This window comes from Podarcis muralis, chromosome Z, assembly GCF_964188315.1.
Source record: "Podarcis muralis chromosome Z, rPodMur119.hap1.1, whole genome shotgun sequence".
NCBI classification, from domain to species: domain Eukaryota; kingdom Metazoa; phylum Chordata; class Lepidosauria; order Squamata; family Lacertidae; genus Podarcis; species Podarcis muralis.
The window spans coordinates 13,372,573-13,391,936 of record NC_135673.1 but is presented as its reverse complement, the minus strand read 5'-3'; the positions used below and the strand labels follow the sequence as shown (position 1 = coordinate 13,391,936).

General features: G+C 46.8%; 2 protein-coding genes across 7 annotated transcripts in view; both read left to right on the top strand.

Annotated features, from left to right (window-relative positions):
- LOC114589172 (FK506-binding protein 15-like) overlaps nucleotides 1–17,607 on the top strand; it is an 82,970-nt gene extending 65,363 nt beyond the window's left edge. For all 6 annotated transcript variants that reach the window (XM_077922359.1, XM_077922355.1, XM_077922354.1 and 3 more), the window contains 4 exons: nucleotides 5,860–5,967; nucleotides 7,110–7,705; nucleotides 8,434–8,530; nucleotides 17,084–17,607. In XM_077922359.1, the coding sequence (XP_077778485.1) occupies nucleotides 5,860–5,967; nucleotides 7,110–7,705; nucleotides 8,434–8,530; nucleotides 17,084–17,167 (885 nt within the window). In that variant the 3' untranslated portion in view covers nucleotides 17,168–17,607. The remainder of the gene's footprint in view (nucleotides 1–5,859; nucleotides 5,968–7,109; nucleotides 7,706–8,433; nucleotides 8,531–17,083) is intronic.
- LOC144326155 (FK506-binding protein 15-like) lies at nucleotides 15–3,402 on the top strand. The gene is made up of 4 exons (XM_077922372.1): nucleotides 15–173; nucleotides 318–460; nucleotides 1,562–1,664; nucleotides 2,612–3,402. The coding sequence occupies exons 1-4, from the start codon at nucleotides 45–47 to the stop codon at nucleotides 2,669–2,671; spliced, it is 435 nt and encodes a 144-aa protein (XP_077778498.1). The 5' UTR covers nucleotides 15–44; the 3' UTR covers nucleotides 2,672–3,402.
- Nucleotides 17,608–19,364: the final 1,757 nt, after the last annotated feature.

Here is a 19,364-nt window from a genome sequence, read left to right as displayed (position 1 = left end):
GCTTGGTTCTCCATTTCTGGAACTTGAAGGCCTGGGAAGATGGAATGATTGGCATGAAGAGAGGAGGGAGGCGGTTCCTCCTCATCCCGCCAGCATTGGCTTACAGGCCTTTGGCAGAATCTGAACGCATTCCTCCAGACTCGACCCTGGCCTTTGAGGTGGAAGTCAAACGGGTGAGTATGTCTTCCTCCCAACATGTTAGCAACCAAGAGAACCTCAGAAGGTTGTTGGGTGGTCAGTCTACCGCCTGGATAAGGTTCTACAAATGGAGGCAGTGGTTGACCAGACTCCATGATGCCCCTCTTTTGCTCCCTTAGGTGTGGTTTGCAAAGGGTGCTGACTCCGCCGGACAGAGCCTGGGCCCCAAGGACTCCCTCACACCTTCACCAGCACCACATTCAGAAAGCCCCGCTACAGACCCAGCCTGGCTGACGACTCCTACACCTGCTCCAAAGCCAGGGTGAGAAATAAATTGAGGGTGCTCTTAGCTTTTAAGCCTTCCATTCTCCCAGGTGTCGCATCCTAACTCAGTAAACAGGTTGCCACCTCTGTGTTTGAGGCTTTCGGCCTTCACCTCAGCTGCATAACTCAGACCCCATCTGCACTGTACCACCTTGAGATCTACGGATGAAATCCTGTATACAAATTCAATAAATCACAATAAATCATACGTTCCAAATAGCGCCATGCCATTTTCAACAGCTGTGGCTTCTTCCAAAGAATCCTGAGGGCCACCTTGTCTCATAGACAACCTGGCAGGTTCCACATTCCAGGGCTGGGCTGGGGCTCCAGTGGACAGAGCAACAGATGCTGCTCCTGCCTTCTGTGCAGCCAGAAAATACACCATGTGGGGCTTCTTTCTGCACACACCTCTCCCTGTCCAGGGAAGCAAGGTGCACTGTCACCGTTCAAGGACACATTCCAGCCAGGCTCAAGCTCCCTTGGGGAGTTCATGAGGTGGGGTAGGTGAGGGGCTTGGCCGAGGCAGAGTCCCAAAGGCCAGTTGAGTATCCTACCCTTTAACAGACTCTTCCTACTGTGCTCAGGTTTGTTAACTCCCTTCCTCCTATACTGCAGGGAGCCTAAAGCTCAGGTGGCCTGGCTCAATCCCCAGACACCCCAAGGCTGCTGCCAGTCAAAGTGGACAGTACTGGGCTGGATGGACAAATGGAGGAATACAGGAATATAGCCAGTGTGGGGTAGCAGTTAAGAGGGTCTGTCAGAGTAAGATCTGGGAGACCAGGGTTCCAATCCCCACTCTGCCATGAAGGTGACCTTGGGCCAGTCACTCTCTCTCAGCCTAACCTACCTCACAGGGTTGTTGTGAAGATAAAAAAGGGAGGAAAACTATATACCAGTATTTGAGCTCCTTGGAGGAAAGATGGAACATAAAATAAGAACTATTATGATTCTGATATAAAGGATAGAAGCTCTCCTAGGGTGGCTTTTGAAAAGTGTGATCTACATATGATACTGCCTTGATTTCTTTTTTTACATGAGAGGATGGAAAGTATCAAATCATGCAAACATTCACATGTGCAAAAAACAATTCTTCCCCCAGCTATGTGGAGCAGAGCATCCTGATATTTGAGCAGAGCGATAGCTCACTGCAGAGCACCATGGAGCACACCCAGGCAAGGGTCCTACATGCTGAACAGGAGAAGGTAAGCCCTGGCATTGTTACAGCCACAACAGGAAGGCCAAGTGACTGAGGCTGTCGGGAGGGCAAGTGCTATCCCAGGAGTTCACAATCGCTAGTGCAGGTCACAATTCCCCTTTGCCTGCAGGCCAGAAATAAGTTACGTTTCTGAGCAGAAGCAACAACAAAATAGAACAAACAACTGGCTAGGTATACATGCACATACAGGTAAAAGATTCATAAGCTTCAGGTAATCCTTTGCAAAGCACCTCAGGTTGAATTTGAGAAAACAACAGAATGTCCCTTTAAAATTTAACACAGTGACTAAAAAAAAATGCACTACATTGGTCTACAGCAAGATCTCATTGGCTGCGTCACATGCCATGCTAAACTGTGGATTGGCATGATGTGAGCAAGCACAGTGAACGTCCCCCTCACTTCCTCCTATGCAGCCAAGAAGAAGGGCGTGAGAGTTTCCACTTCTAGGTAACTGCTGCTTCCTCTGTTGTCTGGACTGAGAACAGCCATTAATGTTAAGCAGAATTAGATTCTGAAGTTAGCTTATAGAAACAAACATTTGAAGTTGGTGTGTTTGATATTAACCATTGTTGATGTTAGCTGCAGCTCGTTGTCCCAGGCAACACAGCAAACCATGGCTGGGCATAAGTGTCCGGGTTCCTGGCCGCATGAGAGGAGGAGATGTAAGGGGAGAGCATGCAAGTCCAGGTTTGCTGTGGCCTGTTCTTGCTTGGGCATCAGCGTGCAAACCCTGCCATTAAGGGATCTTCCATGCATCTTACCCTGAGGCCGCTGGGACTTTCAGTGATATAATCAGCCCTTGGACCACAGAATAAGCAGAGTGCTCTTAACCCAGAATGCCATTGCCTCTTTTGATAAAACTTTCTCCCCTCTTGCTGTTCTTGCTTCTGGTGGTGTTAACTCTCCTCTCCTTGTTGCCGTTTTTCTCTCTAGGACATGCCGCCACTGGATCAGGGGTGGGACCAGGTGAGGCATTGTCCTTGGGTGTCCTGATCACCTGAGCACTTCCTTACTCCCTTCATACTTTCCTTTCAGTGACAATGGGTTTTTCGAAATCAGGGGTGGGGGGACTCCAGGTCCCTGGACCAAAGGCCACCTTCCAGGCCTATGTGCTTGGCCCTCAAAACTCCTTCCAAGCAACGCACCCTCACCAGTCCTACATTGCACCCTCCTTGAGTGCTTTTGCCTGGCTGGATCAGGCCCAAAGCCCGTCTTATTCTCACAACCAGATGTGAATCCTACAAGCAGGATCTGTGCTCACCCCACTTGCAATTCCCAGGAACAGCATGCTGCCTCCAACGGTGGAGGGGAGAACTTATGGCTGTTGGCTGTATATAGCTTTTCCTGCCCCATTGTTTTGTCTAATCCGCTGCTAAAGCCATCTAACTGTTTGGCCTTCATTTTATCTTGTGGGAGAGAGCTCTGCTGTGTGAAGATGTCCTTTCTTTTGTCTGTCCTGAATTTTCTGGGGAAAGCTTTTCTGCTCTCCATTTTATGCACCTTTGTCGTGCATGCTTTCTCCTGAACTAACTAAAAAGCCCAAGGCTTCTGCCTCCCCCTGCTCCTCATAGCCTTGCCAGTAGACCAGTTCTTCAGGGTGTTTCCTGGGAGACTCATTCTTAGCATTTGGGAGCCTCCAAAAGCACAGCTCTTGCATCCTCCCAGGAAAGGTCTTGTGGGTTCTCCTTCCCCATATGTTCCCCTGTCTCTTCTGCTCCTTTGCGTTGCAGGTCAAGATCAGCAAGAAGCTAGCGGAAAGCATGGTGTGTATCTCCCAAATCCAGCAGAGCTTGATCTGTCTTCAGAAGAAGGGGATGGATTACCACTCCCAACTGAATGAAGCCCTGACAGAGTCGGAGAGGCAGAAAGCCCTGGTCAACCAACTGCAGGCACAGTTGGCAGGTCAGAGAAGCTGAGAGGAGGTGCTGAAATAGCAGAAGAGCACAATCCAAGCTTATGCAGTTGTTTTATCATCCTAGGAAATTATTTGGCTTGCTGGTAGGGAGCCTGTGGCCCTCCAAGTATTACTGGCCTTCACCTCTCATGAGCCCCAGCAAGCATAGCCAGGGATGATGGGGTTGGAGTCCAGCAATCTCTGGAGGTCCTGCTCCTTAGGGCCTCCTGCAGTGTAGCTGTTAAAAACTCAGACACACAATCTCCAAAAAGACTCTTGACTTAAATTCCATTTGTTTAAAAAAGGCAAGTTTCTGATCTCTACAAACTTGATTGATTGTTTTTCTATGCTGCTTTTTGTTGAAATGAATCTCCAGCTTACAAACAATAACATAATGTAACATAATAGAAAATGGGTTTGTGCAGATTCTGCACCTTCCTTGCCCTGCATGCAAGAGCAGAGCGGTGTAAGAGTGAGAAGAAAGATGTGATATGTCTTTAAAGTTACACGGAGGCCCCATCCACACTATACAGCATTATCATGCCACTGCAGTCAGGCATGGCTTTCTCCCAAGGAATCCTGGGAAGTGTGGTTCGTTCCTGCTGCCAATACAGTAGTACTTCGAGTTACAGACGCTTCAGGTTACAGACGCTTCAGATTACAGACTCCACTAACCCAGAAATAGTACCTCGGGTTAAGAATTTTGTTTCAGGATGAGAACAGAAATCGTGCTCCAGCTGCGTGGCACTCATTAGGTAAAGTGGTACCTTAGGTTAAGTTTCAGGTTAAGAACGGACCTCCAGAACGAAATAAGTACTTAACCCGAGGTACCACTGTAGTTGTGTAGAAGTTGAGAGCCCTGCTTAAGCAGCCATTTCCAGCATAGTTTAACAGTCTGGGAATTGTAGCTGGGGGTTGTGGCAGACTGGGAAGTGTGGTTCATTCCAGCTGCCAATAGTTGTGTTGAAGTGGAGAGCCCTGCTTAAGCGGCCATTTCCAGCATAGTTTAACAGTCTGGGAATTGTAGCTGGGGGTGGTGGGAGACCGGGGTGTCCCACCACCTCTCAGCACCCTTAAGAGAATGTTCCCATTTCCCAGAATGTTTTGTGGGAAGCTGTGAGTTTTTGACGCATATAGTGCAGATGGCGCTGTACTTAGGCTTAGCTACAGCAGTGGATGGAAACAAGGGCATGCACTGTAACCGGCTCTGTGCCCCACCTCCACAGAACTTCATAAATCGTCTGACGACATGAAAAGCAGATACCAGGAGGAGAAGCTGAGTGGGAAGAATTTGGATGAGAAGGTGGCAGCCCTGGAAGAGGAGCTGGCTGATATCCGCGTTCAGAAGGAGAATCTGGAGAAGGTAGTCCCCAGGGGTGGCAAAAGTCATCACCCGAGGCCAGAAGTGGCTCCCTGGACAACTCTCTCTGACCCGTAGGATTCTCCCAGTGCCACACCCCTCCCCCTCCCCCCTAGCTTTGCACCCTTCACTGTTCTTTGCCTCCCTGGAAGATCTGATGATGATGATGATGATGAAAGAATCTATACCCCTCCCATCTGGCTGGGCTTCTTCTTTCATTCTTAAATGGAGGATTGAAAGGGACAAGTGGGGAAATTAACGTGTGTTGCTCCACCTACTTTTACTCCTGGCAGGCGGCCCCCAAGAAGTGATAGTGGAGTCTCGTCTATTAGGCAAACAGGGCACTGCCCTCACCCAGCCACCACTTATTTGCCTTCTTCCTTACAGCCAATCAGGATGTGGCTCTGTCTGTCATTGGACTCCTTGCCTTCTGCCCCACCCACCTCAATGCAGTGTGGAAATGTGGCTTGCCTAATTGGTCCCAAACTTTTGGAAGGGCACCAGGTTGGCAGAGGCAACAGCAGTTAACAACAGTTTAAAATAGTTTACAGTCTCACAAATAAGGTATCTCCTAAAAATACACACTCTGTAACCTCTCTCTGTAACAAACCCTGAAGTGCTCTTGAAATAAGAAGTGTTAAGGAAAGTGGTGGGGGACAAGCAGTAGAGAGAAATCTTAATCACATTCAGCAAAAGCAATGGCAATCCACACTTCTGTAACTTCAATCAGGAGTTGTTACCTGTTAGTCTGAACAGCACAATTCAATGTCATCCATCGCTTGGCACGTGGATGCTATCCAGATAATGTATGTTGGTTGTAAAATAAATGAATAAATGAAATCATCACCACATTTGGCTGTCCAGAAGCTCTTGCAAGCCCACTGTCCTTTCTGGTGTTGCTTCCCTGCCTTCTGACTCTTCACCCAGGTGAAGAAGATCATGAACGAGGTCTTCCAGTCCCTGCGGAGCCAGTTCAACTTAGAGGAGTCCTATACTGGCCAGGAGGTCCTGGGTATCGTCCTGAACACCATCAAGGTACAGCCCAGGGCAGATGGATCCTGACACCTGAATAAGATGCAGATTGAGTGAACTGGTCTATCATTTCTCTTCCCTTTTGTATGGTTCCAAATGTCATGAGTTTGGGTGCCAGAGTTTTGGGTGCAAGATGCCCATAACTACTGGGTTTAGTAAGTGTTAGAATGTAATCACTGCTTGGAGAGTGAAACTGAAAGTCAGACGCTTAACAGCTGGACTCAGCTTCCTGTGTTGAGGAGATCGCTTGAGAGGTGGGCCATTAGAGAACTAATAATGAAGAAGATGATAATGATGATGATTATGATTATGATTGATTGATTGATTATTTTGTTTATACCCAGCCACTCTGGGTGGCTTCCAACACATATATAAAACATAGTCAAACATTAAACATCTTTAAAAAATGGAACACTTCACCAAATTGCAGAGGCCATGCTAACCTCTTTATCAATCCAATTTTAGTATACAGTATGTGCTGCAGACAGAGAGATGGGCCATCAGCAAGACAGACGCTCTACCAGCCAGCAGATGGGTGAAGCCCCACCCAGAGCTTTGAGATAGTGAGTTTGAAGAGAGTGCCAAAGTTTTGGTTAGGAGGAAGTTTTAGGATTTCAGTTGGCTATGATGTGATCAAAAGAAAAAAGGCTTTCAGTCTGTTAAATGCAGCAAGCTGGAGAGGCAGGATCAGAGCACAATGCAGACTGACAGTTTGAATTAGAGGTAGCAGCAATGGGAAAAACGGGACTCTCTTGGAGTGTATGCTCCATTACAGGCTCAGGTGTAAATAAACTATATATCATTATGACACCACAGCCTACACTGTGCCTCATTTCCAAAGAAACACAGACTAAGTGTCTAGACCCATGGAATCTTGCACCGGTCAGAGATTGGGGTGGCATGTAGCCCCATATTACTAATCATGGGAGCAGCAAAGAGGGTGAAGCCCAGCTCTCTAGAAATAACAGGTGGTATCTAAGGTACTACAAAGTGAAAGTCACTTAGCTGTGTCTGTGTGGCTGAGTAGGGATTCAAACCCTGGTCTCCTGAGTCCTGGTTAGAGACCAACCATTACACAGTACTTTCATCAGGGGCTGCAGTCTTTTTTGTGGCAAATAATCCCCCCTCCCCTCTACTTGTTCCAGACAACAACTCTGCAGCTGCTGGAGAGTCAGGAGGAGCAAAGGGGGAGCAGCAGCACCGAGGAGGAAGGACCTGCGGAAAGGAAGCAGCCAAGTGCCGCACCCCTTTATGGGGATCCCCACAGCAACTCTATCCGAGAACCAGCACCAGTGGCATCCCCCGCTCCTTTGGCTAATCTGAAAGAAAGCTCAAGCAGTCCTCCATCCACCGCTCTCGAAGGAGCCCAAGACAGTCTGCTTTTTGCAGCTCCTGAGGCTCATTCTTCGGAAGCACCGGTTGAACAAACTTGTGCAGCCTCTGCTCAAACTGCAAGGCCGCCTCTCAGGCTCTCCGCCAGTATTGAGAAGGAGAGGCCAAGCACTCAGGGTGAAATGGACACAAAAGACACTGCCATTCTGGCACCTCCAAATCCAGCGGTGGATGAGACGGCACCTCCAATGGAGGGGCCCACAACGGGTCCAGAGGGCAAGGAGCAGAGTGGGGCAAGTCAGCACACCGCTGGCCCCACCTCTCAAGCTGCTGTAGCCGACAAGCAGCAGGACTTGGCTGGAGCCTCACAGCCAAGACCAGCGTCCAGCCCCATGGAAGCGGATTCCAGGTCTGTGCCAGGGCGGGAGGGGGACGGGAACTGTACCAATTATGAGTCTCTTGCCTTTCCGTGCCTTCCCCCCCACCCCCTAATAACATGGGGTTTAAGACACAAAGGAAGACCCTGGCTCCCCCTTGTTGGGTGATAACGCCGAGGCCTGTTGCTTCCCCCCAACTGCAGCGTCGCCTGGGATTCATTCCTCGGGTCTCCCGTCACACTGATGTGGACCATATCCAGGGACATGAGCACACAGTGAGCAGAGTTCAAAACAGAAGCTCAGCCTTGAGTAGTAACATCTAAGCCTAATTTATTACAAATTAAATCAAGCGTAACAGAACAAAGAAAACATGGCTCCTCTCTCTGTCTTTCTTCCTCGGAGAGAGAGCGGCAAAAAACAAAAGCTATACAGAGCGGAAACAGCCTATCTCAACTTCCTCTCACAAGACTCCCACAATCAGTGCTGGAATGTAAACAGACATGTGACATGTAACAATCCCACACACATCTGCAGTACGGGAGGAATGGAATTCTCAACACCCCTCTGCTCCATTCATTGACATCAGTGCTAGCACTCCCCCACTCCCTCATTTAACCCCCACATCAACCCTGTAAGGTAGGCACTACCCAATGAGCTTCAGGACTAAGTAGAGATTTGAACTCTGGTCTCCCAGGGTTCTGGTCTGTTAACCACTGCATCACTCCCACTCTCCTTTTCCTTCTGTCTTTTTCTCTTGCAGTCTTCTTGAGGACAAGGGTGGTTTCTTCAAAGTTGCCACTCCCAAGCCATCTGCATTGGGAACTCTCTTGGCAGAAGACGACGACGAGGAAGAGGTGGTAAGAGCTTTGAGGGGGTGCAGTGGTGTATGGTGCCATTTGGGACGGCTTAAGGTGGCAGGCATAGAGGCCCTCAATAGGTGTTTGATAAACTAAAGTGGTAGTGTTTTGTTACCAGGGCACCACCATTCTTTCCTGTGGCTGTTAGGGGCGCTATATTGTTACAGTTTTGTGGCATGTTTTGCCTTCCTTCTCCCGCTTGCCTTGCTTTTTTTTTTTTGCTTTTTTTTTAATAATATTTTTTATTAAGGATTTTCTTGTTTTATAGAAGTGTAGTGCCTCGTATTTTTCTTCTTCTTCCATGTAACATTTTTACAAATCCGTTTCATTTGTTGAGGCATTAGGGGGAGAAGAAAAAAGAAAGAAAAAAGAAAGGGGGGGTGGAGAGAGGGAAGATGGATGGGGGTGGGGGCGGGTGGCGGTGTTTCTATTATGTTTAATGTATGTAAAGTTTGGTGTCAGCGCTGCTTGTGTTGTTCACTTGTGTTCCTTTGGTGGTGAGAGAGGTTGGGGTTGGCCTAGGGTGTGATTGTTTGCTTGTGATTGGCTGTGGTGATCTTTGTTTTCGTGTGCGAGTGAGGTGGGTGTGTGTTTTGGATCAGGTTAGCCAAATTGATTTGTATGCTGTTGGTGGATTATTGTCATTGTCCTGTTGGGCTGTGTATGTGATAAAGGGGAGCCATACCGGGGTGAAGGCGTCTTCTTCTGTTTGTCCCTGTGTCAGTTTCAGTTTATTAGTTAATTTTTCTAGTAGGGCTGTTTCCCATACTATTTGGTACCATTGGTCCATGCTTACTCCTGACAGGTCTCTCCAGTGTCTGGTTATGGTGTTTCTGGCTTCTGAGAGCAGGTGGGTTATGAGTTCTTTGTGGTGTAAATGGGCATTGTTGTCTTGGAAGATGTTTAGTAGGGCCAATTCTGGGGTGATGTCTATTACTTGCTTAGTTATTTTACATATTTCTTGTATGGCTGTCGTCCAGAATAGTTGGATTTTGGGACACTCCCACCACATGTGGAGGTATGTGCCTGTGGAGGTGCACCCTCTCCAGCATTTTGGTGAGGTTCCTGGGTGTATTAGCGCTAGTTTCCTTGGTGTTAGGTACCACCTGTAGGTGAGTTTCAGTGTGAGTTCTTTTCTTTTCGTTGATATGGATTTAAAGGGGGGTTTAGACCACATTCTGGTCCATTGAGTGGGGTTAATCTCATAGCCTATGTCATTCTCCCATTGTTTTTTGATTGCGTCTAGGGGATTTGCAGGGTTTTGGAGTAGTATTTTGTATATTGCGGATACCGTCCCTTTACCGTTTCCCTTTGTTGTTAGGAGGAGGTTTTCGAAGGTTGTCAGGGGGCCTAGTTGCTGCTGATTTTACTGTTGGGTTGTTTAAGAGGGCATGTAGTTGGTGTTGTGTTAACCAGGTCATTTGGGTGTCTTCTAGTTTGTCTTGTATTTCTTGTGTTGACAAGGGTTTGTTATTTTTATAAAAGTCTATTAGGCGATATAAGCCTTTGGTTCGCCAGGTTTTTATCTGGAGGTTTTGTGCTGCATGGTGGAATAATGGGTGGTACGCCAGGGGGATTAGTGGGGATGGGGTTGGGGATAGTTTGCCTATTTGTGTTTTCCATGCTTTGAGCATGGTCTGTGTGTACCTGTTAAGTGTTGTGGGAATTTTCTTTAGTTTGTTTGGGAGGAGTGGGTATGTTGTGGTGCAGGTGTTTTCAATTGTGTCCCTCTCTAGGTGTACCCATTGTTTTGTCTCATCTTCTAGTATATATGGGATTATATGGTGTATTTGGTTGGCATTGTAATATGCTTCTGTGTTGGGGATTCCCCATCCTCCTTCTGAGGTGGGGAGGTGCAGGTATTTGGGGCTTATTCTTGGTTTTTTATGTGAGAAGATGAAAGAGTGTAGTTTTCTCTGCCAACTGCGAAGTTGGGTTGAGGGAATCCAGAGTGGGAGGGTTTGGAATAGGTAGGTTAGTTTTGGGAGTGTGATCATTTTGATCATGGCTATTTTGTCTGAGAGAGTGAAATTCATGTTATTCCATCTGTTTAGGTCTTTGTTAATTTGTCGCCACAGGGGCTTGTAGTTGTGGAGGTACAATTTATTGAGGTTTCTGGTTATTTGTACCCCTAGGTATCTGAACTTGGTGTGGCAAAGTTTTATTTTGGTGACCTTCGTGAGTTCTTTTTGGGTGTGGGGAGGGGTGTTGAAGCACATAGCTTCTGACTTTGTAAAATTTACCTGTAGGCCCGACACCATTGCAAATGTGTTGAGTTCTCTGATTAGGGAGGTTGCTGTGCTTATGGGGTCTGGTGTTGTGACCATTAGGTCATCTGCAAAGAGCCCTAATTTATAGGTTCTGCCTTTTATTTCCACTCCCTTGATGCCTGTGGCTGCTCGGATGCGGATTGCTAGGGGTTCCAGAGCCAGGATAAATAAGAAGGGAGACAGTGGGCATCCTTGTTTCGTGCCTCTTTGGATAGCTATAGTATTAGAATCCATATTGTTAGTTCTGCATTTTGCTGAGGCTTGGGAGTATATTTGTTTGAGGATTTGTAGGAAGTTGGGGCCAAATTTCATGTTAGTTAGTACTGCTAATATGTATTTCCACTCCAAGCAATCAAAGGCTTTGAGGATGTCTAGGGACATAATTGTCAATGGGAGTTTGGTTGCCTTGCTGTGTTCGATCAGGTTCAGTAGTTTCCTGATGGGGTCTGTTATATTGCGGCCAGGGACAAAGCCAGTCTGGTCTGGGGCTATTAACTTGTGTAGGAAGATTTTTAGGCGGTTGGCCAAGATTGATGTGAATATCTTGTAGTCTTGGTTTATTAATGAGATTGGGCGGTATGATTCTACTTTGAGGCTATCTTTTAGTGGTTTTGGGATGGAGACTATTTTGGAGTGGGTCCAGGTTTTGGGGATGGGGCCCCCTTTTATGATGTCGTTGAATAGGCGGGTCATGTAGGGCATCAAGGGTTCTTTGAATTTCCTATAGAATTCTGCTGTGAAGCCATCTAGGCCTGGGGCTTTGTGTGGTTTCAGGTTTTTGAGGACCGCATCTATTTTCTCTGGGGTGATAGGGCTGTCCATTAATTCCTGTTCCTCATCAGTTAGGGTAGGCATGGTCAGTCCTGCTAGAAATGTTCTGATTTCCTTCTCTGGTGGGTTATGGGAGGTGTATAGGTTGGAGTAGAATTCTGCAAATTCTGAGTTTATTTCTTCGGGGGAGAATGTTATGTTGCCGTCTTTTTTGGTGATGCAGTGTATTCTTGTTTTGAGTGCTTTTTTCCTACATCTACATTGCTAGTAAGTAATCTGGAGTTTTTCCCTCCATATTCGTAGAAACGTTGTTTAGAGTATAGAATGCTGATCATTGTTTTGTTAATTTCTAGGGAGTCTAGTTCTCTCCTTTTTTGTTCTATAAGTTTGAGGAGTTTTTTAGATCCTGTTTGTTTGTAGCGTGATGAGAGGGCTGTGATGTCTTGTTCTATTTTGCTGATTTTTGAGGAGGTTTGTTTTTTAAGGAATGTTTTCTCTTTTATGCAAGCTCCTCTGGTGACCGCTTTCATTGCGTCCCATAAGGAGGGGGGTTGTTATATTGTTTACATCGTTTTCCTTGAAGTAGTTTTGGAGGGTTTTTGTGAGACTCTCTCTAATTTGTTTGTTTGTAGTTAGGATGGGACTGAAGGACCATGATGGGGTGGTTTGTGTTCCTTCTCCTATTTTAATGGTGACTTCTACTGGGGCGTGATCTGTGATTTTAATGTTACCTATGTTTGTTGATTCTACTGAGGGGATCAGACCCTGTGTGAGTAGAATGCTGTCCAGTCTGGACACTGTATCATGGCGTCCCGATTGGAATGTATGGCTGATGTCTCCCGGGTTTTGCTCACCCCAAATGTCATAGAGACCCCTGTTTTTTAGCATTTTTAGTAACTTGTAAGAGTTCCTGGTTGTTGGGGGTTTCCTTCGGAGGAAGGTTGCCCATGGGGTTGTGGGGTGGATATCTTTCAGGGATATACCTTTCATATTTAGATTGAGGTCCCCTCCTAGGATTGCTTCCCCTTCAGAGAAGGAGAGGAATTTGTTTAGTGTCTTGTGGAAGAATTCTAATTGTTTCGTGTTTGGGGCATATATGGAGCCGATTGTCAGTTTGATTTTGCCATCTAGTGTCCCTTTAGCGAAAATGAATCTGCCTTTTTTGTCCTTGAGGACTGTTGTGGCAGTGAAGTTCAGGTCTCTACTGAGTATTATGGCTACACCACGAGCTTTCCCTGAGCCTTGTGCGACCCACTGTTGACTGAAGCGGGGGTCGCTCAGGAGTTTGCTGCCTTTGGGTGGGTTGTGTATTTCTTGTAGGAAGGTGATGTGTGGTTTCATGGTGTTTATGTATGAGGTGATGCGTTTTCTTTTGATGGGGTTTCCCAGCCCCCTCACATTTAATGTGATTGCTTTTAGGTTAGCCATCTTGCTTATCTATTATGTGGGGCGATTCCCTGCCAACCCGTTTGGGTTGTCTTGTGTCTCTCTCTTCGTGTTGTTTAAAGAACCAGTGGGGTTGCGCTGACCTAGGGTGTGGTGGGTGGGGGGCTAGTGGGATTAGAGTGAGATTTGGGTTAAAGGGTAGGGGGTAAGTTGTAGGGAGTTTCCTATATGTAGTCATATAGGTGTTTGTTTGGGGTATTTTGGGCCATCTGGCATTTAGCCAGTTGGTCCTAGGTCTCAGCTGGTGTGGGAGGCCATGTTCAAGGACAGGCCATCCCCCCTGTTGTCTGCGATAGGGGGTGATCAGCGAGACAGTGTGAAGTGACTTTGTAACGTCGCTGTCAGGTATAAGGTTCGTAAGCAATGTTGCCAATGTTATGAGCAACATTGTTGGTGTGTTGGGGTGGGGATGTGGGTGCTGGTACGCTCTGGTGCCACCATAGTGCTGGTTGGGTATCAGATTTTAGCCTGATTGTGGGTTGTGTTATTAAGGTTGGAGTTGTTTTTCCTTAGTATGGAGTATGAGGATGTTGAAGGTGTGGGTGATGGGGAATGTGGTTGAGGTCGTCTGGACTGGTGTTGGGGTGGGGATTTCTGTGGGGGTGCGGGGCTGGGGGGGATGTTGATGGTGTTAACTAAATCTATGTTTTGGGGGGGGGGAGAGGGGGAAGAGGGGGGAAATCACCAGTCCTTCAGTTTGTGGTTTTTCCCTGGTTGCTTCACTCAGCTGGGGTTGTTGTTGTTGTAGGGTTGTCCATCTGCGATGAATTGGTTTGGTTAATCTTGGTCTGGTTTCTTGTGTCGTATGGCCGGCGGGACGGTTCTGAGCATGATGCTTGCCTGTATTGGTTTGCGTTGTTGTGCCGCTTCTGTTGTTTCTTTTTCTTCTGTACCGTCGTCCAGTTGTTTGCTGTTGTTTCCTCATGGTTGGGGCTGTCACTTGGTGGGTTTGTCGGTTGCCATTCCGGTGGGAGGTCGAGTTCAAGGTTCTTTAGTAGTTGCAGGGCCTCAGGTATGTTGGTAGCCATGTGTTGTGTTGTATTGGTTGTTACAATGAGGCGGAAGGGGAAGCCCCATCGGTATTTGATCCCTGCTTGTTGGAGACGCTGGGTGCATGGGCGCAGGCTTTTCCTCCGGTTTAGGGTATCCTGAGATAGGTCCTGTAGGGCCAGAATGGGGGTTTCACCATATCGAAGGTTGCTTGAGTTTCTGAGGTGGTGCCATATCTCTTCCTTCTTTCTGTAGCGTGTGAAGCATACAATGATGTCTCTTGGGGGGGCGCTGGGTTTTGGCATAGGTTTTAGGGCTCTGTGAGCCCTCTCCAAGTCATCTGCCTCAAGTTTCAGGCCTGGGATTGTGTTTTTCAGCCAGCGTATAATTAGGTCTGCTGGGCTTTTCTCCTCTGTTTTTTCAGGAAAGTTGCGGAAGCGGATGTTACAACGTCTATTGCGGTCTTCAAGGTTGGCTTGCTTAATTTTCATCTCTCTGTGTTCTGCTTCCATTTGGTTTATCAGTTCGTCCAGTTTCTTGTTCACACATGCGTTCTCCTCCCGCTATTGCTCTATTATTCTTTCTTGCATTTGGTTCTTGTTCTCTAGAGCTTCCACTTTGGAGGTTAGGTTGTTGATTAGTACCTGCATGGGAGCCATTGTGGCCTTCAGTGTTTCTTATAATCGTGCTTCTAATCTTGCTTCCATTTCCCTCAGATCTCGTTTCGTTATTGGGTGGTCATCATCTTGAAGGGGAGTTACCATCTTAGCATTGTTTGCCATCTCCCTGGTTGGTGTCACCTCAGTCTCCCTGATAGTTTTGGTTTGAGGTTGGCTTGGCGTCCACTTGGGGTTGGGCGTGTGGTGGTTAGGAGTTGTGGCGGTGGTGATTCCTATTGTTGGGTTGCTGAGCTGATCAGGCTTTGTTGGCTGGTGGCTGTACAGAGCGTTTGGATTAGGTGGTCATTTGTGTCACTTCTAGCCTGTGTTTTAAGAACTTCTCTTGGGTTTTCTGTAGTTGCCACAGCGATGCCGCCGAGGCTGGGGGGGAGGGCAGGTAAGCAGAGATGGGTAGACTAACGGACAGACAGCTCATATAAAGGGAGGGGGGTTAGCAGGTAGAGATGCAAGAGATTAGAGGGGTGGGGCCAGGGGAAATATGTGTTTAGGAGGGGGTTGTATATACCCAAAAGGGGTACTGGGGTCCAGTTAAGGTGGAAATTGGGGTTGGGAGTGCGCTTAGAAACAGAGACAGACAAATAGGCTATATGTAAAGGGTGGAGGGAGAAAAGGGAAGACGCAGAAGGAGAAAGAAAGAAGAAGGGGGGAGGCGGGGGGGAGAGGGGAGATTGGAGTAAAAGAGAAGAGAGAGAGAGAGACAAAAAGAGAGTTGAAAGAGAGAGGGGAGATAGTACAGTAATATCAGCGGTATTAGTTTGCAGCAGTAGTTTTAGGTATAGTATGAGGGGGGCAAATTATGATAGGGTGATATGAATGTGCGTATGTGTTTCCTTTAGGGGAAGGGGGGATGGAGAGAGGGAGGAGGGAGAGAAAAGGAGAGGAGGAGGGGGAAGGGAGGGAGAGGGAAGGAGAAGAAAAGAGAGGGGGAGAGGGGAGGAGGGAGGGATGGTGAGCTGCTGTCATGGTATGGGGGAAAGTCTTATTTTAAAAGAGGGGGTGGGGGAAAAGGGCTCCCCTCTCAAAAACAAACTGACGGACAGGCTAAAGGGGGGGGTTGATTTTTTAAAAAATAAAAGGGATAGAAAACAAAATTGGGGATGGAAACTGAAAGGTGGGATAAAGGGAAAAAATGAGGAGGGGTGAAGAGAGAGAGGGGAGAGCAAAAAGGGAGAGAAAAGTAAAGAGGGGGGAGTTGAGGGGGAGAATATCAATATCAATAACAATAGCAGTGATATAGAGGAAATTTTTGTTTTAAAAGAGAGTGGTGGTCGTAGCTCGGGGCGAAAGATTCCCCCCTCAAAAACAAGCCAACAAATAGAAAAGAAAGGGCTTTAAAAAGAGAGGGGGGGGGAGTGTGGGTTTTTTATAAATAAATAAATAAATAAATAAAATAATTAATAATATTTTCCCCTAATTATTGTTTTGTTTTTTTTGTTTGTAAAAAAGTAGTTAAAAATGTACAGGTAAAAGATAAAAATGAGAATTAAAGGTAAAAAAAAGGGGGGGTGTTATCTTTAGATAGATAGATAGATAGATAGATAGATAGATAGATAGACAGAGCTTTTTATTTAAAAAAATAAATGAGTAAAGTATAGGTAAAAGAGGATAGGTAAAAGAGAGTGGAAAGTCTGGGGCGAAGTGGCAGTCCCAGGAAATGGCCTGTGATGGTTCAGGGCTGTCTTCTGGGTACTGCCATTTTAATTCTTAAGAGGGGAGTTTGAGGTGAAAATAAAATGAGGTTTAAATTGAGGGTGTGTGTGTGTGTGTGTGGAGAAGTGTGTCTTTAAATAGTGTGTAGAAAAGATAGAAATAAAAATAAAGATTCAAATAAAGGGTGGCTGCAGCAGCAGTGGCCCCTCTTTTAAAAAGAAAAATGATAAAAGTAGGTATATGGGGGGGGGGAATAAAAAAGAATTCTTTAAAAAGGGGGGAGGGATAGGGGTAGGAAGGGGTTAAAAAAGGATTTTATATATATATATATATACATATATATATATATATATAAAAGGAGAAAAGAAGAGGGTAGTTTCTTCCTTTCTGCGATCTCCTTTGTCATGCGGCTTTGCATGGAGGGGTAGGCTCCGGTCGGCTCAGCCACGTGTTTTTTCGGAGCCTCTTTTGCCTTCTGTGCTCACCTACCTCCCTTCTTCTTTGTCGGCAGAGATGGGGGCAGCAGCGGTAAAGTAAAGTTAGGGCTCCTTTTTCTTTCTTTTTCTTCTTCTTTCCCCCTTTTCTCCCTCTCTGCGTTAGCTCCACTGTCTTCCTGGATTTGGAGCTCCTCTCCGCTGTTCTCCCGCTTGCCTTGCTGATGGTCCTGCTCAGCTGGCCACCTGAGTCAGAGCCTGCTCTGCCAAGCAGCAGTGACCTAACCCTGCCTTTCTTTTTCTCGGTTTCAGAGCCTTAAGGGTCGGCCTCCCCCCACCCCACTCTTTGATGATGATGATGACGATGACGACGATGACCTGTACCTGCTGGGATAAGCAGCTTGGCAAATGCCAATGCAATACTTTCTTTTCTCAAGAGCTTCAGTGATTGCTGATCTGGGGCTGAGATGGATGGAGCTGGGGTTTTTCCTGTGGGCCTCCCCAGATTGCTCATTTGGGCTTTGGTGGCCTTAACTTGTGGTTTTTGAGGCTGCTGGCAGGAAGAGGGGTGACTCTCTCTCTCTCTCGGTAGCAAATGTCAATTGGGAACTTTGTATAGCTTCAAAGTCCTGACTGTTTACTTCACCACTGCCGAACACACCTGTACCCTACACACTTTTGACCCAGCTGCTGCTGGGAGTAGCGATGGGTATCACCTTGAACAGCTCCTCTCTGTGGAAACCAAACTTAACCTATTGCCATAGCTCACCTCCAGTTTTGAACCTTGGCAAAACCGGATCTTGAAGAAAATAATAATAAAGTGCAATTAAAATAAATTAACCCTGTTGCCTTAGTTCTTTCACTTTAGCAAGGCAAGAAGGGGAGGGGTATTTGTGTGGTTCTGTACGCCAAAAACCGACTCACCATTTATAGGGCACGTTAGGTGCTTCATGTACATACACCCAATATGTTAAGAATTAGCACCAGTCCTGTGAGGGAGGCCAGTATTAGTAATCTCTTCGTATTGCAGATGAGGAGGCTGAAACAGAGAGTGGCTTGCCCAAAGGTTGAATGGTAAACTCGGGATAGGCACAAGGCGGTGCCTTGGTCCTCATCTCTGATACAAAACTACAAAGTATATACAAAAGTAACAAATGTGGTGACAGTAATAATAATGCAGCAAAACAACACCACCACAAACTGGCTTAGAAGTATAAAACCAAATTTACTAGAATAATAACTAGAATAGAGCTAGACTTGTAACCATTCAAGTAACAAACATACTAAGGTGCCATGTGCAAAACAAAGCCTGGAGATACTGTAAACATGGAGTGGATAAATGTACAACTGTATCTTAACAAGTTGCATGTGCAATAAACGTTACACAGACTGAATAAATGAACCGTTCAACAAGTAGCATAAGTCCAATCAGAGAACGGCAACCCTGTGCCGCCACAATGGCAAGGGTAGCACACTGGAGAATATGAAAAAGTTTTTCAAAGCTGTTCTTCAAAGATTGAACTGGATGAGATGTTCTTCAATAGGTCTTGAGTTGAAAACACAAAGCCGTTTGCATGGATCAATCACAAGAAGGCAAATCAAAGCCACCACCCTGGTGAGAATAACGCAAGTGGGCAAAAGGAGACCTGTTCTCCGGATATATTACAGGTTTTGCTACACGCTTCATCAGTCCGAAAAAACAGTCATAGAAAACGGTTTGCTCAGGATAAAGAAAGTATTCACAGGCACAGCATGTTGTGAAACGCCTCGCTCTTCCCCAGTTCCCGTTTACCGTGATTGGGCATGCTCCACTGATGCAGAGCACTTTCCCTCGACCCGCCACTGAGGGCACCACACCGGAAGTCTCATATATAAAAACATAAAACATTACTTTTTTTAAAAACTTCCCTATAGAGGACTGCCTTCAGATGGCTCAGGGGACGGATAACTCCACACCCTCCAACCTTTCTCCATTGAAAATAGGGACATCCTAAGGAGAAGTGGGACACTCCAAGATCAAATCATAAACCAGGATGGCATCTTTAAATCAGGAACATCCCTGGTAAATATGGACACTTGGAGGGTCAGCAACCAGTGCCATTTTTCTAGAAAAAGATGTGCCAGAACGCACCGCGAACACCTCCCTCATTCTCTTAGAATGGCAATGGTACCCAGAGCTAGTGCTCTGCACTCTGGAGCAGGGCTAGCTGCCCGTGGGGGTGGGGCTAGCCACCTGCAGGGACAATGGGGGTGGCGGGTGTCCCAGGGAGGCATGGCGAGTATCCCAGGGAAGCGGCGTAGTGATGTTCCTCCACAGGGATGACACCCAGGGCAGCCCGCACCCACATACCCCTTCCTCTGCCAGTGATAGCGCCCACCTGAGATGTGCCAGAACTGAGTTCCGGCAAGTTCCAGCTGAAAAAAGCCCTGCTTCCAACATTATAATTATCGTACCAAAGAGCTTCGTAGCTTCTCTCTCTTTCACATACCCCACCTGTCACACACTCCAAACTTACATAACAGCAAAGGTTATTCCCCAGGGTTGCCAGTTCTGGAACATTCCAGACCCTTTCATTTCAGGTGTAACAGGGAG

Bases quoted from the DNA above. Each gene is read 5' to 3' on its own strand.
- LOC144326155 (XM_077922372.1), top strand. From the start codon at position 45: ATGATTGGCATGAAGAGAGGAGGGAGGCGGTTCCTCCTCATCCCGCCA. The intron at 174-317 runs GTGAGTATGTCT...TTGCTCCCTTAG, and splicing joins TTGAGGTGGAAGTCAAACGG to GTGTGGTTTGCAAAGGGTGC. The intron at 1,665-2,611 runs GTAAGCCCTGGC...TTTTCTCTCTAG, and splicing joins TACATGCTGAACAGGAGAAG to GACATGCCGCCACTGGATCA.